Source organism: Haliotis cracherodii, unplaced genomic scaffold (assembly GCF_022045235.1).
Source record: "Haliotis cracherodii isolate W230 unplaced genomic scaffold, xgHalCrac1.p SCAF_6, whole genome shotgun sequence".
Taxonomy (NCBI): Eukaryota; Metazoa; Mollusca; class Gastropoda; order Lepetellida; family Haliotidae; genus Haliotis; species Haliotis cracherodii.
The window spans coordinates 30,469,053-30,491,160 of record NW_027266319.1 but is presented as its reverse complement, the minus strand read 5'-3'; the positions used below and the strand labels follow the sequence as shown (position 1 = coordinate 30,491,160).

General features: G+C 43.8%; 1 protein-coding gene across 1 annotated transcript in view; it reads left to right on the top strand.

Moving 5' to 3' along the window:
• Window positions 1-1,822: 1,822 nt before the first annotated feature.
• Window positions 1,823-22,108, top strand: part of LOC139445831 (alpha-aminoadipic semialdehyde synthase, mitochondrial-like) — a 30,090-nt gene continuing 9,804 nt past the window's right edge. Inside the window, exons 1-6 of the mRNA XM_071227060.1 lie at window positions 1,823-1,902; window positions 8,929-9,055; window positions 12,836-12,965; window positions 15,945-16,055; window positions 16,320-16,428; window positions 20,148-20,224. Of these exons, the coding sequence (XP_071083161.1) occupies window positions 8,956-9,055; window positions 12,836-12,965; window positions 15,945-16,055; window positions 16,320-16,428; window positions 20,148-20,224 (527 nt within the window). The 5' untranslated portion in view covers window positions 1,823-1,902; window positions 8,929-8,955. The remainder of the gene's footprint in view (window positions 1,903-8,928; window positions 9,056-12,835; window positions 12,966-15,944; window positions 16,056-16,319; window positions 16,429-20,147; window positions 20,225-22,108) is intronic.

Genomic DNA, 22,108 nt, shown 5'->3' with positions numbered 1-22,108 from the left:
TTTACTCCCTTGCCTGTCATTTAGCTGGAATATTGCGGCGTTAAACAACGAACACAATTGCGTCATCTCCATATCCTAAAGCATGTTTATACTGCTGCACAAGTAATACCCAGTTCCACGGACCAGTGTGCATTTATGTTACACTCTCAACTTCCGGGGAGACAACTGAAGTTGCAGGTCTCCCTTATCTCGTACACCTTTATGGATAACAACTTCTGGTTTATTGCATATAGCGACATTTCGATGTAGATTCTTACACCGTTATCAAGCTGGAGTGACAACAACCAAGTGATGAGAGCTCTATATACATGGCATGTTGTGATGTAGCTATATGCAATAAACCAGAAGTTGTTATGCGTAAAGTTGTTCGTTTTTCTTACTTATCAAGAGCTTTCTTGACTCACCTACAGTGTGTCAGTTCGATGCTGGTTGGCAAAGGTTGCAACAAGGTTAAGAGCCTTATGTGTTTTAAGACATTCTCTTGGATGTAGTGGACGTTGTATTGTTGGCGGTTCGATCAACTTACATCCATTAAGTCATTCCCCCACACGCTGCATCCAATAACGTGACTATGGCACTCCATTACTCGCCACATGTTCTAATGAACTTCATCAGGTTCTGCACCAACTAGGGCACACCAGCGAACCCAGGCACTCCAATACTCGCCACATGCTCTAATGAACTTAACCAGGTTTTGTGTGGGTTCTGCACCAACTAGGGCGCTCCAGTAAACGCAGAGCCCACCCAGGCTCTCCACTACTCGCCACATGCTCTAATGAACTTAACCAGGTTATGTGTGGGGTGGGGGGCTGAGGGGTAGGGACTGTGTGTGTGTGTGTGTGTGTGTGTGTGTGTGTGTGTGTGTGTGTGTGTGTGTGCGTTCGTGCGTTCGTGCGTTCGTCTGTGAGTGCATGTGCCTTCGTGCGTGGCGTGTCTGTGTGCGGACCCGTAGCTTCAAACTTGTATGGGTATTAATGGCCTGCAGTAATTTACATGTCGATATAATTAACACAATAACCCACATTTTCTTAAATGAGGGAGCCTGGAGAGTTTATATAGTCAGGGCCCTGCAGCTTCTAACGTCCGTTGGTCGTGATGGCCTGGCATTTGTTTATATTTCAAACACTGACCCTCATCTCCTGACTTCTTGGCGGGGGATTAAAAAACAAAACAAGAGTTTGCCACTAACGTGGCTATATCCCCCGCCCCTATTGCAGAATTTATGATATAATTAAATATAAACAAACCCTTACCTTTTTTAACCAAGGTGGAGCTTGTCATGGAAATTGTAAAAAAAGAGAGTTTGGAACCTAAGTCCATTGCTGCCATGGAAACGTAAAAAAATAGAAAATTCTAAAATTTCTAAAAAGCAAAAGGCACCAGTTCAGCATGTACCTGACAAACCTTCAAAGTTTGATGAACAAGTATTGAACAGTTTATGAGTTATGCTCCGAAAACGAACCCTACACTAACAGAACCTAAGTCCATCTTGTTGCCATGGAAACGTAAAAAATAAAAAATTCTAAAATTTCTAATTAGCAAAAGGCACCAGTTCAGCACGTACCTGACAGACCTGCAAAGTTTGATGAACAAATATTGCACAGTTTATGAGTTATGCTCCGGAAACGAAACGTGACGGACGGACGGAGCCCGTTTCAATATCCCCCGCCAACTTTGTTGGGCGGGGGATAAAAAGAGCGAGATTCAAACATAGACAAGGTTTTGGTGTGTTCGGTTTCATGGTCTGGTGTATCAGGGAACGTACTGAATAATCTGAAATGGGTCAGCCGTAGGGAGCCTCATCTGTTTACGTACCCAGAAGGCAAGGCAGTACCTTGAGCAGGCTGGAGGGGCTTTAGCATCTGACCGACAGTTCTAAAGTTGTGTCTGCCGTGTTGAAGGGTGAGATAATTCAACTGTCATTCCTTACACCATTCATTTTAGCATCATAATCGCGTAAATCAGGGTGAAAACAAAAATACAAACCGCATTTTACAAGGTCGGCATAACCCTTGGGAAACAGGTGACCTAAAATATGAGGGTGTGAATGGGTGGACAACATGGGTCGCAAAATGTATTATACTATGCACATGTTGCTTCTGGCTCGTTGTGTGTCATCGAACCCCGACTGCGTGAACAGATACTTTGTCATGTCAGGCGTGTGCCTGGCACATATGACCCACTAACGTAAGGGAGCGAGGCTTTAAACACTGGGCTACTGTGCACCTGTCTGCGTCGTGAAAAGAGCGTCATGCAATGACTATGTTATTCATGCAAGGAGCGAACCATTTGATACAATACTTTGATACAGTGCTTTTGCTTTTTGTCCCTTCAAGGACATGGTGAGGGTCATCCTTAAATATGACAGACACCATAGAAAGTACAAAGAAATGGTATCTAATACTGAGTGCAGTATTTTCTATTTGTATAAAAGAAGACCATTTTTACACCACCACGTGTAGCACAAGCCCAGCCATTAGTTTTCTTCAGATTGACAGAAAACTGGCCAACTTGACATGTTTGTACTCACAACTACTCGAATATTGCTAAAAGCGGCGTAAAACCAAACTCACTCACTCACAACTACTCGGGGAATGTACTTTGCCGTTACTAAGATTGTGGATGATGGACATAAATAGCAAAACTTTAAATAAACTGACTAAGAAACGTTACCGACCTCAAATCATGACAAGGTGGGTCCAAACCCCGAAATGGTTGAAATTCAATCGCACAAACACAACCAAAACAATTTGATGAGTAATGAACGTTTTACAGCACCCAGACCAATGGAACTTTTGTCTGAAGTGAAACGTTAGCTGCACTTGCACCATGCCAGACTACAAAGATATGGATATACTCGTAGAAGAAAGGAACGATGTACTGTTCATTCACACCCAAAACGTTGGACAGTTGCATGTTATGATAAGCCCTACAGGAAAAAAGAACAAGCTGTTGGTAACGCAACGCATGATCACGTTGCCATGAGTTTTGGCTGTAGACGGATGAAAGTCATCAGGCACATGGTCTGATTCAGACAGACTGGGAGGAAGAAAGACATGCCTAGGAGTGTCAGACCTCCTGTCACCACCATCACTGTGACGTTATAAGCTCAGTCATCCTGTCAGTCGCTAGGCAGTTTCCAGAAGAATACGTCGGTACAATACCAGAGCTTGCAGCCCACAACGTGACGTAACGCTGACACTGCAACGCTGGAACAACAGAAAGTGGCAAAGAGTCATGTTCAAAGGAGAGAGCAGATTCAATCTGTCCCTGGCAGATGGAAGACTGCGTGTCAAACTCCGACAAGGAGAACATTGTTGCATTCTAGATTTCGAACCGATTGGAGGTGGCAGCATCTGTAGCCCTGTCAATGCGGCATGTATAGTAACGTATATGCGGCATCATTTGCAATGCGGTAAGTCAAGGCAGATCTGGTCATTCTATAAAGAAACAGGACAGCATTACATTGACCAACCTCTCTACCCTGTTGTACTACCATTCTTGCAACAGTACAGGATAGACCTTGTTTCGACAAGCTAACACAAGGCTGCAGACAACATCTTGCCATGGCCAGCACAATCACCAGACTTATCACCTACAGAACTCTTTTGGATCAGCTTGACCGTCAAATTAGAGCATGACCAGGTCGCCCTTATAACAAGGATCACTTAGCACAGGCCCAGTGCGAAGAATGGTGTTGAATCCATTTCTTGTGATCAGACGTATCACATCTTCTCAAGGTCGTGTTGGGGCGTGCATTGTATCCCGTGGTGGGCATCACAATACTGACTGACACTGGTGACATTCCGAAGGTTAAGAGGACGTTTCATGTCCTGATTCCAGTCTTGATAGTCGATCGAATACTGAACAACTCACCCCATCCTCCAAACTGCGGACACAATACCTTCTTTTTTGTTCTCATTCATGGTATAACTGAAGGGTTGGAAAGCAAAACAGCCTAAGTCCTACTTAGAACAAGTAGGACTTAGGCTGTTTTGCTTTCCAACCCTTCAACTTGTAATGATGTTGATATACAATTCATGTCTTTCGACAATACAAATATGTATTTTTTACCAATTAAGAGTAAAGGAAACTTAATAGGCGTGTGACATCACAGCGACCAACTGTTTCTGTCCTATCACAGCGGGACAAGTGGACTCAACAATCTCATCCAAATATTAATAAATTAGTGTTACAGGCATACTGTCTATCATGCTCATGTCGCGATTTCAAAGGTTTTTTTAACAATGTTATATTTCTTTAAACGGATGGAGGCTGATTTTTGTTTTATTTTCACAAAATTATAAGCTGTGTTTTTTCTCCAGCGACACACTCTCGTTTCCCTTTAAATTCTTCGTTTGTACGGTAGAGACCTGCAAAACAGATTGCATTGACTGAAACAGAAAAGACGTCCTCTCATTTCTTTATATACTGGTCTTCATACTTTGTGTTAAAATGAATAGTCTATTTCCTGAAATGTAACACATGCATTCAGTAAGCGTTCAGTCATGTGGAACTAATTCCCTAATGCAACTTATCATGTGTATTATAAACTGGAGGCAGAATGAGAGGTAACCCATTCCCGAACGGCAGATTCCTATATCAGTGTCCACGACCGGAGCCGCTGTCCCGCTCTCAAGACATACCAGGTGGTTTCAGTCGAAGCCTGTCAAATCTGGTTAGACTTGCGCCGTGGCAATTGTGATTGTCCCTCCTCTCTTTGTTTTTAGATCTGGCCAGTTGCAAAATAGTTCTGATTGGTTACTATCAGTTTTGCGTAAGTGTGTCTATTTACCTGTTAGACGTTTAACCCTCAGCTTGGTTTAATGCATAGAAAGAATACTTAAACTTCAGTTTTGTGTATATTTGCCAATGCGCCTGAATGCAATCGGTCCGTTTATTGTTTCTCAACGTCACGAGCTGGTACGCCATTAATAATCTTTTTGACAATTACGTCGGCTACTCTGTGGGCGAGGCGATACTCTAGCATAGGCTCTGAAATGATGAGGATGGTCTAGGTTTTTTAAGCATAAGACTGAATGTTTTCACACTAAATTATGACCTGTCTTTTGTTTGTTTTGAAAAAAACCCGTCCCCAAATCAAAAATGGTCTGGCCCTAACATGATATGATATATGACATTTGAGATCTTTTTGTAATGACAATAACGGTTTTACATTACTCAATAGTAAGCTTTAGATTACATTACACATAGCTTACTCAGAGAGATTTTCACATGAATCACGGTCGTCTATCAGATTATGTCCTCAGTCTTATAAAGGCAGTCACTGATAAAGCATTATCGTTGATACCTTTATAGACGGCGCACGATTACCATGCCCCCTTGAATGACGGCTAGGGAGAAGGTAGATCCTATTACTGTGGAGACTCAATGTCATTACGACGTGCCGTAAAATGGGGATTATACTTCTGAAGGCCATGATGGCTATACAGCCGTGCTACCTACCGTGGTAAATCTATTACCAGGCTTACACGTTCCTCCTTAATGTCTAAGCTCCTATGCACCTGTTATAGGGATCCTGACACATCAGAGTAAAATCGTTATCTCTCTTTCAACACAACGACCTTGACCTTTCGGAAATCAAAATAGCCCATGATGTCGCAAATCATGTCCCTTTTACAAAATGTCTGCCAAAACCAATGAACAATGGTTTTCAAGCAGGAATAATCTTACGCGCCACTTGTTTCTGAAGCTTAAAAAGGAAATGTCATGATAAAATGTCTTTACGTTCACTTATTTTCCATTACCGAAGAGCTTATATTCACGAGACTAATCTGTTAGAGTGTCAGGCATGTTCTCCTGTACATCATATGACTACCGTAAAAACACGGGACCAACACATGGAGCGAGGCATGCATGGTTCGAGACAAGAGAAGTAAGGCTTCTGCAGGGACCATAGAGTCATATCACCAAATATTATATATCTATTTATCGAGTTATTGAGGTTCCTATTCTAACTAATACAATGTCACCACATTGTGAGTGAGTGAGTGAGTGAGTGAGTGAGTGAGTAGGGTTTAACGCCGCTTTTAACAGTATTCCAGTTATATCGCGGCGTGTCAGCTTAGTGTGGGAGGAAAGCCCGAAGTGATGCAGGTCTCAGACGTTTACCACTTCGGTGAAACCCACGAGCACGGGTAAGGTGCTGACAAACCTAGAAACATAATCGGGGCGAACCGGGATTCGAACCCAGAAAATCATAGGTTTCTGGCGTGCCCAAGGGACGCAACTCTGCACAGCGAATCGCGGCGCCTTAGACGACTGGGCCACCCGTGCCCCCGTCACCAAATTGTGACCCAGTAGGGTAGCCTATTGGTTAAAATGTTCGCTCGTCACGCCATTGGTCCGAGTGTAGTCGTCTGCGTAGGTACAACCATGTGTGAAGTCCATTTCTTTTGTCGCCGCCGAAATAGTGCGGGAATATTCCTAAAAGCGTAAGACCCAACTCACTCACTCTCTCACTCTATAGTCCCTGGATGACTCCACTGAAACGCGACCCGTGAAGATCCGGGGTAGAATAGGTCTGCAGCAACTCATGTTTGCCATAAAAGGCGACTATGCTTGTCGTAAGAGGCGACTAACGGGATCGGGTGGTCAGGCTCGCTGACGTGGTTTGATGCATGTCATCGATTCCAATTGCGTAGATCGATGCTCATGATGTCAATCACTGGATTGTCTGGTCCAGACTCGATTATTTAGAGACCGCCGTCATATAGCTGGAATATTGCTGAGTGCGGCGTTAAACAACCAACCAACCAACCAACCACTGAAACGCTCAAGTTACTGTTTTCACAATTCAGCGAATATGTCTTCAAAGCGAAGGTTTACTGAAATAGATTATTTCAAACTATTTACATAAGACCTGTGAAAAAGGCGCTCTCTACCTTGCAGTTTACAAATATATTAGCAATATCGGTCATATCTCATTGTAAACGGGCACTGACATAACACATTTAAAACTGTATTGTTTCATTTCGTTTTCAATTCCGCATTTTATACTAATGCCCAGAACGTTTGTAGTGTACTGCAGATGCTAAGACTCGGGATTCCAGTTTGCTGTGTGAGTCCAAAAGGTCATCATCATAAAAACAAAACTGATGGAATTGATTGAACAACGGGGAACCTTACGGACTTTCACGACTTTATTAGAAACTCAGCAATCAAATGATAATTCTGGAATCTTTTCAACGTCACGGATCGTATACATTATGTTCCTCCATCGCCCTTGAATTCACTGGACGGAATTGCGCAGTGGTGGTGGCGTGTGGGTATTCTAGTCAGCTAATATAAATGGGGTCGTGATAAACTACCGGAAGTGAAATGAGTATACAATGCATGACTACCGGAAGTGACATGAGTATATACTCCATGAATATAGTACGAACCCTGCTATCGTGTAGAGTTGGTACCACAAGGCTATGCAACATTTGAAACTGTGAAATGTCGCCGTGTGTGCGATGTTAAATTGTGCGTTCAATGGTCTCAGCACCCGCTGGTTTCACCCTCGTGGGTTACAAACGCGACTACACCCAAAGCTGCAGGATATATTCAAGGGGGGAGTGGGTAACATGTCCCTGAAGGCTCTGGCGATGGAATTTACGCCGCGACGAATTTGGATCTATTGTCCCACATGAATCAATACAAAAGTTCCTAAATATTTCAAATAGATGTCAGTTATGATGCATCATGCATGTACCAGGTGTACATAGTGGCCTTTATCCGAAAAGAAGACTTGACTAGACCTGGGTGCCGATTCACAGAACAACCTTAGTGCGACGGCAGTCGTAAGTCTGTGTTAAGGTATGGGAGTTACGATCGTCTTAGCGCTTTGAACAACGAACAATACTGATTCAGTATTGCTCGAACGTGTGGCATAAAAACACCATTAATGGGCGTATGTCGACCGGGCGAAATATATGTTGATGACATGTGCAGCTAAATCCACCCTTCACGACTGTGTAATCTCGATAGAGGGAATACTCATAGTTAATGTACACGTCGTACCTCACCTCCACTGCTATCCCTACTGAACTCACAACATTCTAATGCCACTTGTGTGTTTGAAGCACCGTCTATGATCGTGTTGGTAACTCATGTTGTTAGTTGTTTAAACCCACACTCAACAATATTTCAGGGGCGTTGGGGTAGCCTAGTGGTTAAAGCGTTCGCTCGTCCGGATTCGATTCCCCACATCGGTACAATATGTGAAACCAATTTCTGGTGCCCCCGTCGTGATATTGCTGTGATATTGCCAAATGCGGCGTAATACTGTAATCACTCACTCCCTCACTCAAGAAGATTCCAGCTATATGATAGCTGGAATATTGCCGAGTGCGGGGTTAAACAACAAACAAACAAACAAAAGATTATATCCAAACCTTCGAAGAGATGCGTTTTCATCAACCTTTGAAATCTATAAACCCACAATATCAAACTTTCACGAAAGCCTCTTAGCGCTACGACCTCCTAACCGCTACGACACAGTTAACGGCCCTCTTAAGGATCTCCTTACGACCACTTCACGAAAGCATCTTAACAACGTCGTAAAGTCAGTCTTAAACTGGGATGTCGCAAGACCTTATGACATGGTATTTTACATGGAAACGGGACCCGGAAGTGAAAGGGCGCCTGTCGGTTTGATCGGCTGGTGATCACTCGGCATCGTGTTTACACCGAGAGAGTTCCCTTAAAAGTTATGACGTGGTTTACGAGGTCGTAGCGCTAAGACGCTTTCGTGAAACGGCACCCAGGGCTACAACATAACGGCATGTTTGTCATCCAACGTCATTTAGCATCAGTATATTCACAGTTTAGAAATGCACTCGTTCATATCAATGAGAGCAAATTTCATTTGAAAATATATATTCCGTTAATTAAAATGTTAAGACTTTGGTTTCAACACCACAGATTTTGATTCCTCAAAGAGTGCACAGAATGACTGCACAGCGACGAGTGTTGGTGCTGGGGGCCGGTAGGGTGTCGGGGCCGGTGTACGAGGACTTGGCGGGGGAGAAGGACGTGCACGTCACTGCAGGTGAGATGTTAGTTCATGAACTATCTATTATCACCAAAAAATCTTAAATAAATCGACCGAACTAGGAATCGTGTTCTAACGATGTTTTGAGACAGAATATATTTTCATTCAGCGAAACAAAAGGAGGAACAACACGGATTTACATATAAGAATATCCAGCAAGTCAAACAGGACAGATTAAATCATTTTTTTCCAGTTTGATCGGGAACAGATTAACATTTTATAACAGAAAACACTTTGAAACGTAGACAGTTCGTTGTCCAGACACAATGAATACGGAATTGTAAAAATGATGTAAATAAACCAGTATTATACCTAACTTTAACCTGTACTCTAGCTGACTGAGGGGGGCACGGGTGGACCAGTCGTCTAAGGTGCCGCGATTCGCTGTGCAGAGTTGCGTCCCTTAGACACGCCAGAAACCTATGATTGAGGGTCCGAATCCCGGTTCGCTCCGATTATGTTTCAAGGTGTGTCAGCACCATACCCGTGCTCGTGGGTTTCACCAAAGTGGTAAACGTCTGAGACCTGCATCACTTCGGGCTTTCCTCCCACATTACGCTGACACGCCGTGATATGACTGGAATACTGTTAAAAGTGGCGTTAAACCAAACTCACTCACTCACTCTAGTTGACTGATGAAATGCAAGCTGACATTATGGCGATGGTTTGTTATGTCATACTGAAGTCATTATCAATAAATCTTATTAAGATATTAACACACAGTGCCTTTCAGCAAGTGGTCAAATGTAACAAATGTAATATTTGGGATAACACTTACTAAAAAGTACAGATTCTCGTACTTTTTGGGGGGCTGAGTTCCATCCCACATTGCCAGAGTGAGGCACCTATTCGCACCCGATCCCGTTAGTCGCCTTTTACGACAAGCATGGGTTGCTGAAGACCTATTCTACCCCGGATCTTTACGGGTCGTCTTGGATGGTAAAAACATTAGGCTGAATAAAACATTAAATAAAAAAATCTGGTTTTGCAGCTGAAGCTGTAAAAGTATGTAATCTCGACATTGCGCACAGTTGTAATATGGCAGCTGGACTGGTCAGAGCGGCGTTAGAATATGCTTACTACTTATTAGCATGAACATCAACAAGCCGGAATCCGGACTCCAGGAACATTGCACCTTCTATTGCTGCAGCGAAAATGGTTTAGTTTAGGACAGGTGATGTGTTTCCGTTAGCTGACATCCCATCTCTAACAGGACCTATGACCTACCAACAAATCGTGTTCGTGTTGGTTTTCATATAAACTTTCCCTTGGCTTCTTTGAAAACATGTTACGACTATAAAATAATGTTACAGCAACGTTATAAGCACCCCGTGGCTGACTCGATTCATTGCAGGATCCACTGCGTTAAGCTGTGTATGTCGTCTTAAATGTACTTAATGGTATATTTGCCTGAACATCTACAAAGAAAGGATCCTGAGCACCAAACACATCAGGAGCCACGGGATATGGTGGAATATTTTACGCATTGATGGGTTCATATTCCAATCAATTCGTGACCCCTCTTGTCTCCAAACGAATCATTATGTCCGACTAGCCTACGCGTGCGCTGTCTTAGGCTAAAACACTAGATCACGGAGATCTGAGGATACCTCGACATCTTCATGCAGCTCAATCTTGATTTACATTTATCGTGGCGGTAAGGTCAGTGAGATACATCAAAAATTCAAATGTTGTTCCTCTTCTAAAAAATTAGGCTTACGACACATCAGTGTTTCCAGGGCATCAAAAATTCTTCCTCTTATGTGATCAAGGGAGATAATGCATGCACTGACTTAGAACCCAAATTAATGTGATTACTTTCAAAGTGGTGACATCGTTGATTAACACCGCACGATATGACGGCGGTCTGTAAATAATGGAGCCTGGGCCTGAGAATCTATGGTTGGACATCATTTGCATCGATTCACGCAATTGGGATACGATGAAATGGATCAACCAAGTCAGCGATCCCGATCCCGTTAGTCGCCTCTTACGACAAGCACAGTCACCTTTTACGACAAGCATGGATTGCTGAAGACCTGACCTGATTGGGATTTTCACGGGTGTCTTGCCATACATGGAGAGTATGCGTAGAGCATGAAGATGTCCCACCATAGAGGCGTCTCTGTGACGACAGCGTCAAGCCAGAGTAGGATGTCACCACATACAGGCGTCTCCATGGCGACAGCGTCAAGCCAGGGTAGAATATCACCTCATACAGGCGTCTCTATGACGACAGCGTCAAGCCAGGTTAGGATGTCACCACATACAAGCGTCTCTATGGCGACAGCGTCAAGCCAGGGTAGGATGTCACCACATACAGGCGTCTCTATGGCTACAGCGTCAAGCCAGGTTAGGATGTCACCACATACAGGCGTCTCTATGGCGACAGCGTCAAGCCAGAGTAGGATGTCACCACATACAGGCGTCTCTATGGTGACAGCGTCAAGCCAGGGTAGGATGTCACCACATACAGGCGTCTCTATGGCGACAGCGTCAAGCCAGGTTAGGATGTAACAACATACAGGCGTCTCTATGGCGACAGCGTCAAGCCAGGGTAGGATGGCACAACATACAGGCGTCTCTATGACGACAGCGTCACGCCGTGGTAGGATGTCACAACATACAGGCGTCTCTATGACGACAGCGTCACGCCGGGGTAGGATACCAATTACCATCCACTGATTGATCAAGTGGAACTAGATATTTAGGAGACCAGTCAATTCGCCTAATCCGTCTCTTGTTTAGATTTATGCATATCGAGTCACAAAAATGACAAAGTCACAAAAAAACACTAAACAAGACTGACAAGAGGGATGACTTCCATTTTTCCTTATTTGTCGAGCAATATTCCAGCAGCTGTACCCTCACAACTTTTCGGGGTAGTCGGGTAGCCTAGTGGTTAAAGCGTCCGCTCGTCACGCCGAAGACCCGGGTTCGAATCCCGACATTGTAACAAATTATGGTGTCCCCCGTCGTGATATTGCTTGAATATTGATAAAAGAGACATAAAACCATTCTCACTGACGCACAGTTACAATCGAGCATTCTCTTTATACAACATTCAAGGCCTCAGTAAAGCTTTCAAAACGTTTTATGGTAGACATGGCACTCGACTGTCAGGGGGGAAATGGATGTCAAGTCTTTACTATCGAGTGTGGTTTTTTTGTGTGCATCGTCAATATTTTCGTAGAATGGAATGGGCTAAGAATGTAAACATGGCCCAAAATATCATTATGTAATCAATTATGACCATTCCTAACATTATCGATTAATTGATAAATGTCCTCCACGTGAGATGCGTCTTTAATTCGACACTATAATATATACAAAAAACGCTATCTAGTTATCAATTTCTTTTTAAAGAAACATTTTTATCACACAACATTCACCAATTAACACACATTTTATACCTGCAACAAATCATTCAAACCTATATATCTCCGAGTAAATATACTTGCCCTTCACGACACAGTCTGACAAAGCAGTCGTAGTTTTAGGTCTGTCGTAATCCCGGGGCCGTCGGGTAGCTTAGTGGTTAAAGCGTTCGCTCGTCAGTCACCCCGAAGACCCGGGTTCGATTCCCCACATGGGTACAATTTGTGAAGCCCATTTCCGGTGTCCTCCGCCGTGATATTGCTGGAATATTGCTAAAAGTGGCGTAAAACCATACTCATTCACTCACTGTCGTAATTCCAGCAGTTTAACATAGCCTTACGTCAGACTATCGTATTATGAAACGGAACCAAGGTGAAAAAGGTTTGTGTATATTTCCAGTGTCCGTCCTGAAGAGCGAGCTAGAACGAGCTGTTCTGTTCTGCCCGGGGGTGAGGCTGGAATGTGTGGACATCGCCCAAGACGCTGAAGGGAGAGATAGACTAATAGCCGAACACGACGTCGTTGTGAGGTAGGTCAAGCTGTCTAGTTGTGAAAGACGATGGCGTTGGTATATCGTAGTTATTTGTTGCGCATTTTAAGCTTGGAGAGTACGCATGCCTTTAAAAAAATGTTGAATCCCCCTTGGATGTTTACAGTTCATGTCTTGTCTCAGAGTGAGTGAAGTGACTGTTAGCAACAATCCAGCTGCACCAATCGAATTTGGACAAGCAATAACTCGTCGAGGAAATCATGAGCAACAATGGCGGCTGTGTTAGGAGTTGCTGCTGTTGCCAGTGTAGTGCGTGTGTGTGATATTATGACTGTATTCGTGATACAGTAGCGACATGGCATGGTGTGAGTAGTTCACGTTGCTGCTGCAAGTGTAGTGCCTGTGTGTGAAGATAATCACTGTTTAGAGTGGAAGTATAATCGCGATACACAAGCGACATGGCGGTGACGTGAGGGGATCACGTTGCTGCTGCTTGTGTTGTGTTTGCGTGAAAACAACACGAACATACAGAGCTTGACTTTGCGATACACCAAGACACGTCATCAGTGTGGATAGTTCTCTAGTTTTACAAAGAGATTGCTATGATGTATCAAATAACCGCTAAGAATGTTAATCAGTCTCGTTACATATGCTCAGCCTTACCAGGGACATATCTAGTAGGCTTCAGAGGGTTCTTGAGACGCTAATGGAATATAGATATATCTTTCATGAACTTCAGCTGTCAGTTGACTAATACTTTATACTTCTGTAAAACTGCTTGAAATGGGATTTGCATCTTGATTATCAGCCCTTATGAAGAATTACTGGTTGTCGATATTACTCATCATGGGCTATGTGCGCGGTAGCGTATTAACCCCGTTCTCGCCAGGGTCATAGAAGGCCAATAAGTACAGAAAATACGACCTAATTTGTTCATAACGTAATTGAGTTTTGAGTTCTCAGGGGTTTTCAAAATGAGTTTCGAAATCGAACTTCATTTCAAGTTATCATGAAAATTACTCGCCTGCAAGACACATGCTTCATGGAAGAAGGGCGCGAATGAGTTGACACTTAACATGGGAGTATTGTATTGTTATGTTTGTCCCTTCACCATGTGTACATGCAACAGTGGTACTGACATATGCTGTATGGCAGGATAAGATTCTGGGAACAATGTTAATAGCCAGTTTTTGCCCAGAGATTATGGACTGATATATGTCTGTTCTTTTCCCATAGCCAGAATGTGGAGAAGTCCTGGGCGATTGATGCTGACTTGTGCCAGAAATGTAATGTTTGAAACGTTTATAGCAGTAATGTAACAGTTTGAGATGTCTAAGCTACTACGAAAAAAATATTAATGATTTGAAATTTGAGGGTATGGTTGTCTCAAAAGCCAAATCCATGTATTTCATCGACAAATTAACGACGCCCAATTTGAAATATTTATGAAAGTCTTTCGAGTTTTAGTCTGTCATTTTTCAGTCTGGAGGACTGTCGCCATTCGTGACCAACTCGTGTTATTCCGGGACAAGCCGAATAGCGACTCGTGCCCCTTTCGTAGCCATTTTAGCGGCCGGGTTCCGTCTTAGCGCAAACGGGCATACCTAAAACAATTGTCATTTCGTTTCGTAATGGTTCACACATTTTCCCCATATATTATATATATTTCAGATGCAGTTTAAAGCACACGAGGGAGTGCGGAATTATACAGTATGATTGAACACATTTAACTCTGTCTTTGGTGTATTTTTAGATGCAAGACATATGTAAAATCCAAAATTATTTCTGAGGGATTGTTTGACGGGTTCGATTCCCGACATGGGTACAATGTGTGAAGCCCATTTCTGGTGTCCCTCGCCGGGATATTGCTGGAATATTGCTATAAACGGCGCAAAACCATACTCACTCACTCACTCATTCTGCCATGTTTCAGACTGTTGTGTTTCATTCTGCCATACTTCAACCCATCGTGTTTCATTCTGCCTTATTTCAGCCCGTCGTGTTTCATTCTGCCATGTTTCAGCCTGTTGTGTATCATTCTCCCATGCTTCAACCCAACGTGTTTCATTCTGCCATGTTTCAACCCAACGTGTTTCATTCTGCCATGTTTCAGCCTGTTGTGTTTCGATCTGCCATGCTTTACTTTGTCGAGTTACAATCTGTCATCTTTCAGAAAGACATAATTTCTGTCTAATGTGTTTCAGTCTAGTGCCGTACTCCCTGCTTCCTGACGTGTTTCAGTCTATTGCCGTACTCCCTGCTTCCTGACGTGTTTCAGTCTATTGCCGTACTCCCTGCTTCCTGACGTATTTCAGTCTACTGCCGTACTCCCTGCTTCCTGACGTGTTTCAGTCTATTGCCGTACCCCCTGCTTCCTGACGTATTTCAGTCTATTGCCGTACTCCCTGCTTCCTGACGTGTTTCAGTCTATTGCCGTACTCCCTGCTTCCTGACGTATTTCAGTCTACTGCCGTACTCCCTGCTTCCTGACGTGTTTCAGTCTATTGCCGTACCCCCTGCTTCCTGACGTATTTCAGTCTATTGCCGTACCCCCTGCTTCCTGACGTATTTCAGTCTATTGCCGTACTCCCTGCTTCCTGACGTGTTTCAGTCTAGTGCCGTACTCCCTGCTTCCTGACGTGTTTCAGTCTAGTGCCGTACTCCCTGCTTCCTGGCGTGTTTCAGTCTATTGCCGTACTCCCTGCTTCCTGACGTGTTTCAGTCTATTGCCGTACTCCCTGCTTCCTGACGTGTTTCAGTCTCGTGCCGTACTCCCTGCTTCCTGACGTATTTCAGTCTATTGCCGTACCCCCTGCTTCCTGACGTATTTCAGTCTATTGCCGTACTCCCTGCTTCCTGACGTGTTTCAGTCTATTGCCGTACTCCCATCTTCCTGACGTGTTTCAGTCTAGTGCCGTACTCCCTGCTTCCTGACGTGTTTCAGTCTAGTGCCGTACTCCCATCTTCCTGACGTGTTTCAGTCTAGTGCCGTACTCCCTGCTTCCTGACGTGTTTCAGTCTAGTGCCGTACTCCCTGCTTCCTGACGTCGCCCGAGCTTGTCTGTCTCTGCGGAAACATCTTGTTACGACCAGCTACGTGGACGATGAAGTGAAGAACCTCCACAAACAGTAACTCTTTGATTACGTCTGACCTTAGTAACCGCAATTGACTCATGTAGTAGATGTACCACAACGCACTTCTTTTGTCACCAAATACTGGTAAACGGTTTGTTACTGTTCAGTATATAAGATCCCAACCTTGAATTTTGGATAAGAAAGCAAAGCATCTACACTCAGTCTGTTTATCTGTTTATCTGTTTATCTGTTTATCTGTTACCTCTTTGTTTCCAAGGTCAAGTATTGAAGATAAAACAAGTTATTTCTATTTTTCAGAGCATCTGAAGCGGGCTTGACCTTCCTGTGTGAAATGGGTCTTGACCCTGGTATTGACCATATGCTGGCTATGCAGACGTTCGATGACATCAAACAAAGAGGGGGGCGCGTAAGGCATTAACCGCATTTTAGTCTAAGCTCACCTGTCTGAAAGTCAAGGGAACTAATGTCAAGGCCTATATGTCCGGCGTCCGATGTCCGGGGTCCGGTGTCCGGCGTCCGGCGTCTGCAAAGATCACCACAAAGTGCTGGAATAGTAAAGCTCAAACTTCACATATTTCTTTCAACAAATAATGATACAATAAACTACGTTTACAACGAACACGCTTATAACGAACAGGCCGATATAACGAACTTATTTTTTAGTCCTGGCCATTTGTTGTATATATGCTTATAACGAACTACGGTTATTACGAACTAAAATAAGTGGTCCCTTTGAGTTCGTTATAACCGTAGTTTACTGTACCTGAATTCGTTCAAGAGGTTTGAATCTGATTTTAGTGAGTAAGTATGGTTTTATGCCGCTTTTAGCAATATTCCAGCAATATCACGGCGGGGGACACCAGAAATGGGCTTTACACATTGTACCCATGTCGGGAATCGAACCCGGGTCTTCGGCGTAATGAGCGAACGCTTTAACCACTAGGCTACCCGACCGCCCCGAATCTGATTCTAACTATAGTAGCCGCATTGAAAGAACCTTTTGTGCCCACTGGTTAGACATTTCTGCTCACAAAGTGATAAACACCTGAAAATCATCAATTTGTATTTTCTCTTCAAACATCTCTGAAATTGTCACCCTCAAAAAGATGAATTTTGACATGTAAGTTTTCCTTTTGATCGTAGTTTGTTAAAATCATTTCAGTGCATCTTTTGTGTTGAACAATTGTGAAAACTGTATGAGATTAGAAAAAGTATTCTCATAAGGTATACAAGAAAATAGGGATGTTGACATCGTACTCATCGATCCACACGATCTGGTCACCGAGCCTGACCACCCGATCCATTGGGGTGTCGAGTCGAGTCAGGTGCCATCGGTGAAGGCTTTCCTCCACATATGCCTGACACGCAGCAATGTTTCTAATATACCGTAAGGTTCAAAGAGGCGTTAAATTATATCACATTTTCACTGATTTAATCGCGTCGTATCTATTTAGCAGTGAGGTTAGTTGAACATTATTGCTCCATAGTCAGGCAGACTGCACGCTTCAGCAACCTCAGATTAATTCTGATCACCATGATAGTCGGTGTCTAGACTGACTTAGACGTATTGGCTTGTTTGAGAGAAGATACGAGTTTCTACGAATGTTCAAAACAGTATACTCCGTACAGATGGAGTTGCTTGTCACTACAGATATTAAAACATAGTGCCATTACACTGTAGCCCACATAGAGTGAGTGGATGAGTTCGGTTAAACGCCGCTTTTAACAGTATTCCAGTTATATCTCGGCGTGTCAGCTTAATGTGGGAGGAAAGCCCGAAGTGATGCAGGTCTCAGGCGTTTACCACTTCGGTGAAACCCATGAGCACGGGTATGGTTCTGACAAACCTAGAAACTTAATCGGGGCGAACCGGGATTCGAACCAACAATCATAGGTTTCTGGCGTGCCCAAGGGGCGCAACTCTACACAGCGAATCGCGGCGCCTCAGACGACTGGGCCACCCGTGCCCCCTATAGCCCACATAGATATTTAGCGAAGTGTCTAAAATTTCAACACAGAGCAACTCAACAAAAATTGCTGTCAACATTAGAACTGAAATATTTCTGCACAAATACAGATGGCATAGGTAACTAAGTTTCACAGTGTTTCTATATCTTTAAGAATGAATTTACTGCTCTTCATAATGGCAATCACTTGTTTGTCTGGTCCCGACTCGATTATTTACAAACCCGAGTCGTATAGTTGGAATATTGCGGCGTTAAATTACAAAGTTAACACACAAAGAAACCAAGCTGATATAGTTTATGACATCGCTGAAACCAGGAGCCATACCGACACCCAAGGATCATATTCGGATCAAAGAGAGGATCATAGCACTCCTAGTATAACCCGGTGACAGAAGTACACGATAAATGTAGGGACGTTTCAAGAATGTTTCCATTGTCAGCTCACCCGTGAAGATCCGGGTAAGAATTTGTCTTTAGCAACTCAGCTAATCAGCGACTAACGGGATCGGGGGTGTAAGACAAGCCGCTAACTTGATGCATGTCATCGTATCCCAATTGCGTAGGTCGATGCTCATGATGCAAGTTACTGGATTGTCTGATGCAGACTCGGTTGCTTACAGACAGCCGTCGGCGATTTATACCTGTCCTGTTTTATTTGCATATTATTCGTGAACGACCCCGACGGATACCGTTTTTATCCCTTGGCTTTATACTGCCGAAAAACCTATCCATTATATAACTATTATTCACGTAATGATCTATGGGGGCTTTGTCTGGTCTATAAATCTCGGAAGATGAGGTAAAAGTTGGTTGACAGGCTACTGGTATGACAGATCATTGTCATCATGTCTTTCTTTCAAACAAATCGTTTTCAGTCTATTAACCTTTCAACTGTAATAGAAACCAGTCTCCTTTATGATGAATGGTGATAGTAGGAGCAGTGTTTATACAAGTTACTGTCCTCACTTTTAATTGGTTTATGGTCGAGGATTCTTTCTGTGTTGTTTTCATCAGGATGGTCATGTGATAGATGATGCAATGAGTTACATGATTATTTTTCTTTGACCTTCAAGAAACCGGCTTTGTCATATTTGCTAATGCTTCATTTCTTACACATATTCATATTTGGACTTAAAACATTTAAAAACTGTAAAGTTCAGATTTTATTATGTGCGTGCTGCTGAGTAGAAGATGTTAAATCCAAATATGCTCAATATTGGTGTTATCACGTTACAATTCGTATATTTTTATGCTTTGCGCTATTTTTGTGAACTCCCTGTTTCAGTATGCGGTTGTTGCTGTTCACAATTTGTGTTTAACGCGATGATTGGTCAGATTAGGCTCCTTTAGATCGCCCAGAAAGCAAACGGTCGGGGGTTCGATCCCCGGCCGTGTCATCCCAAAAGACGTTAAAAGATGGCATTGGTTGTTACCCTGCCTGGTGCTCTGCATTAAGGAGCTAAAACAAGGTCTGGTCGGCTCGGAGACAGTATATTGTGTGAAGTGAAGAGGTCACCCGTTTAATATACATACAGCTGTATTACATACTGTGTAATACAAAAGCACGTGGTTATGTGCTGCGGGAACAAGTTTCACTAACAAATATTGAACTCCCCACATGCCTTGGCTTATTCAACGACACTGTATGTGGAAATGATAGATCACTGAGAGGTGCTTATGCAGGCTCGATGACCCCAGATTGTAAACTTAGTGGCGCAGCGCCCAGTTCCACAAGGCGATCGTAGCGCAACGACAGTCGTAAGTCTTTGAGTAGGGGTAGCTATAGTAGCTCTGTGGAACGGACTCCTGAATTCTAAAGGTAGGCTGTTGTTTTCTTAAACTCAGTAGGATTATCGCGTAGATGTGTCTGCCTATTCACAAACGACAGTGGATTTTTCAAAAGGTTATAAGCGGCAAGTAAGAAATAAAATACTAAACGAGTTCCCGTGTAATACCAATTTTATGAAACTCGTATATAGTTCTTGTATTACCCGGTAGCTCGTTTATTATTCTATATTAAACTGGTATCTCAGTGGGCAAGCAGTTTAAAATTGGCATTAGTCTGAACCAGCACAAGAGCGCGCACAATACGCAATACAGTTTCGCAATGAAGGGACACCTACTGTGTAACGAGTGCTGTCGGCAATGTATGTTTCAGGTGACGTCCTACGAACTATGGTGTGGCGGACTCCCGGCCCCAGAATGTGCAGACAATCCTCTCAAGTACAAGTTCAGGTAAGATAGGCAACACGCTGTCGGAGGATGTGCAGGAAGGTTGACATTGCAAACATCGCACAGCTGTAGAGACCCTCAGACTGTCGGGTGGATGCACATACAGGAAGATTGACATTGCAAAAATCGCACAGCTGTAGAGACCCTCAGACTGTCGGGTGGATGCACATACAGGAAGATTGACATTTCAAACATCGCACAGCTGTAGAGACCCTCAGACTGTCGGGTGGATGCACATACAGGAAGATTGTCATTTCAAACATAGGCACGGCTGTAGAGACCCTCAGACTGTCGGGTGGATGCACATACAGGAAGATTGACATTTCAAACATCGCACAGCTGTAGAGACCCTCAGACTGTCGGGTGGATGCACATACAGGAAGATTGTCATTTCAAACATAGGCACGGCTGTAGAGACCCTCAGACTGTCGGGTGGATGCACATACAGGAAGATTGACATTTCAAACATCGGCACAGCTGTAGAGACCCTCAGACTGTCGGGTGGATGCACATACAGGAAGATTGACATTTCAAACATAGGCACAGCTGTGGAGACCCTCAGACTGTCGGGTGGATGCACATACAGGAAGATTGACATTTCAAACATAGGCACAGCTGTGGAGACCCTCAGACTGTCGGGTGGATGCACATACAGGAAGATTGACATTTCAAACATAGACACGGCTGTAGAGACCCTCAGACTGTCGGGTGGATGCACATACAGGAAGATTGACATTTCAAACATAGACACGGCTGTAGAGACCCTCAGACTGTCGGGTGGATGCACATACAGGAAGATTGACATTTCAAACATAGGCACAGCTGTGGAGACCCTCAGACTGTCGGGTGGATGCACATGCAGGAAGATTGACATTTCAAACATAGGCACAGCTGTAGAAACCCTCAGACTGTCGGGTGGATGCACATACAGGAAGATTGACATTTCAAACATCGGCACAGCTGTAGAGACCCTCAGACTGGCGGGTGGATGCACATACAGGAAGATTGACATTTCAAACATCGGCACAGCTGTAGAGACCCTCAGACTGTCGGGTAGATGCACATACAGGAAGATTGACATTTCAAACATAGGCACGGCTGTAGAGACCCTCAGACTGTCGGGTGGATGCACATACAGGAAGATTGTCATTTCAAACATAGGCACAGCTGTGGAGACCCTCAGACTGTCGGGTGGATGCACATACAGGAAGATTGTCATTTCAAACATAGGCACGGCTGTAGAGACCCTCAGACTGTCGGATGGATGCACATGCAGGAAGATTGACATTTCAAACATAGGCACGGCTGTAGAGACCCTCAGACTGTCGGGTGGATGCACAAACAGGAAGATTGACATTGCAAACATCGGCACAGCTGTGGAGACCCTCAGACTGGCGGGTGGATGCACATACAGGAAGATTGACATTTCAAACATAGGCACGGCTGTAGAGACCCTCAGACTGTCGGGTGGATGCACATACAGGAAGATTGTCATTTCAAACATAGGCACGGCTGTAGAGACCCTCAGACTGTCGGATGGATGCACATGCAGGAAGATTGACATTGCAAACATCGGCACAGCTGTAGAGACCCTCAGACTGGCGGGTGGATGCACACACAGGAAAATTTACATTTCAAAACTCAACAGTATAACTAAAATACACACATTTCAATCGTATTTTGAGCCGCCACGGGTGTGATGGCCTGGGAGGTGTGCGGTTTGCTCGTTCATACAAACTGGTGAACGTCCAAATACCAGCATCACTTTCCTCCCACATCAAGCTGATATAACAGTTCAAAGCGGCGTTAAACCCAATTCACTCACTCAGTCACTCACTCGTTCATACGTTTTTTAGATCTGTGATGTATTGAGCTACTCTCAGCTAC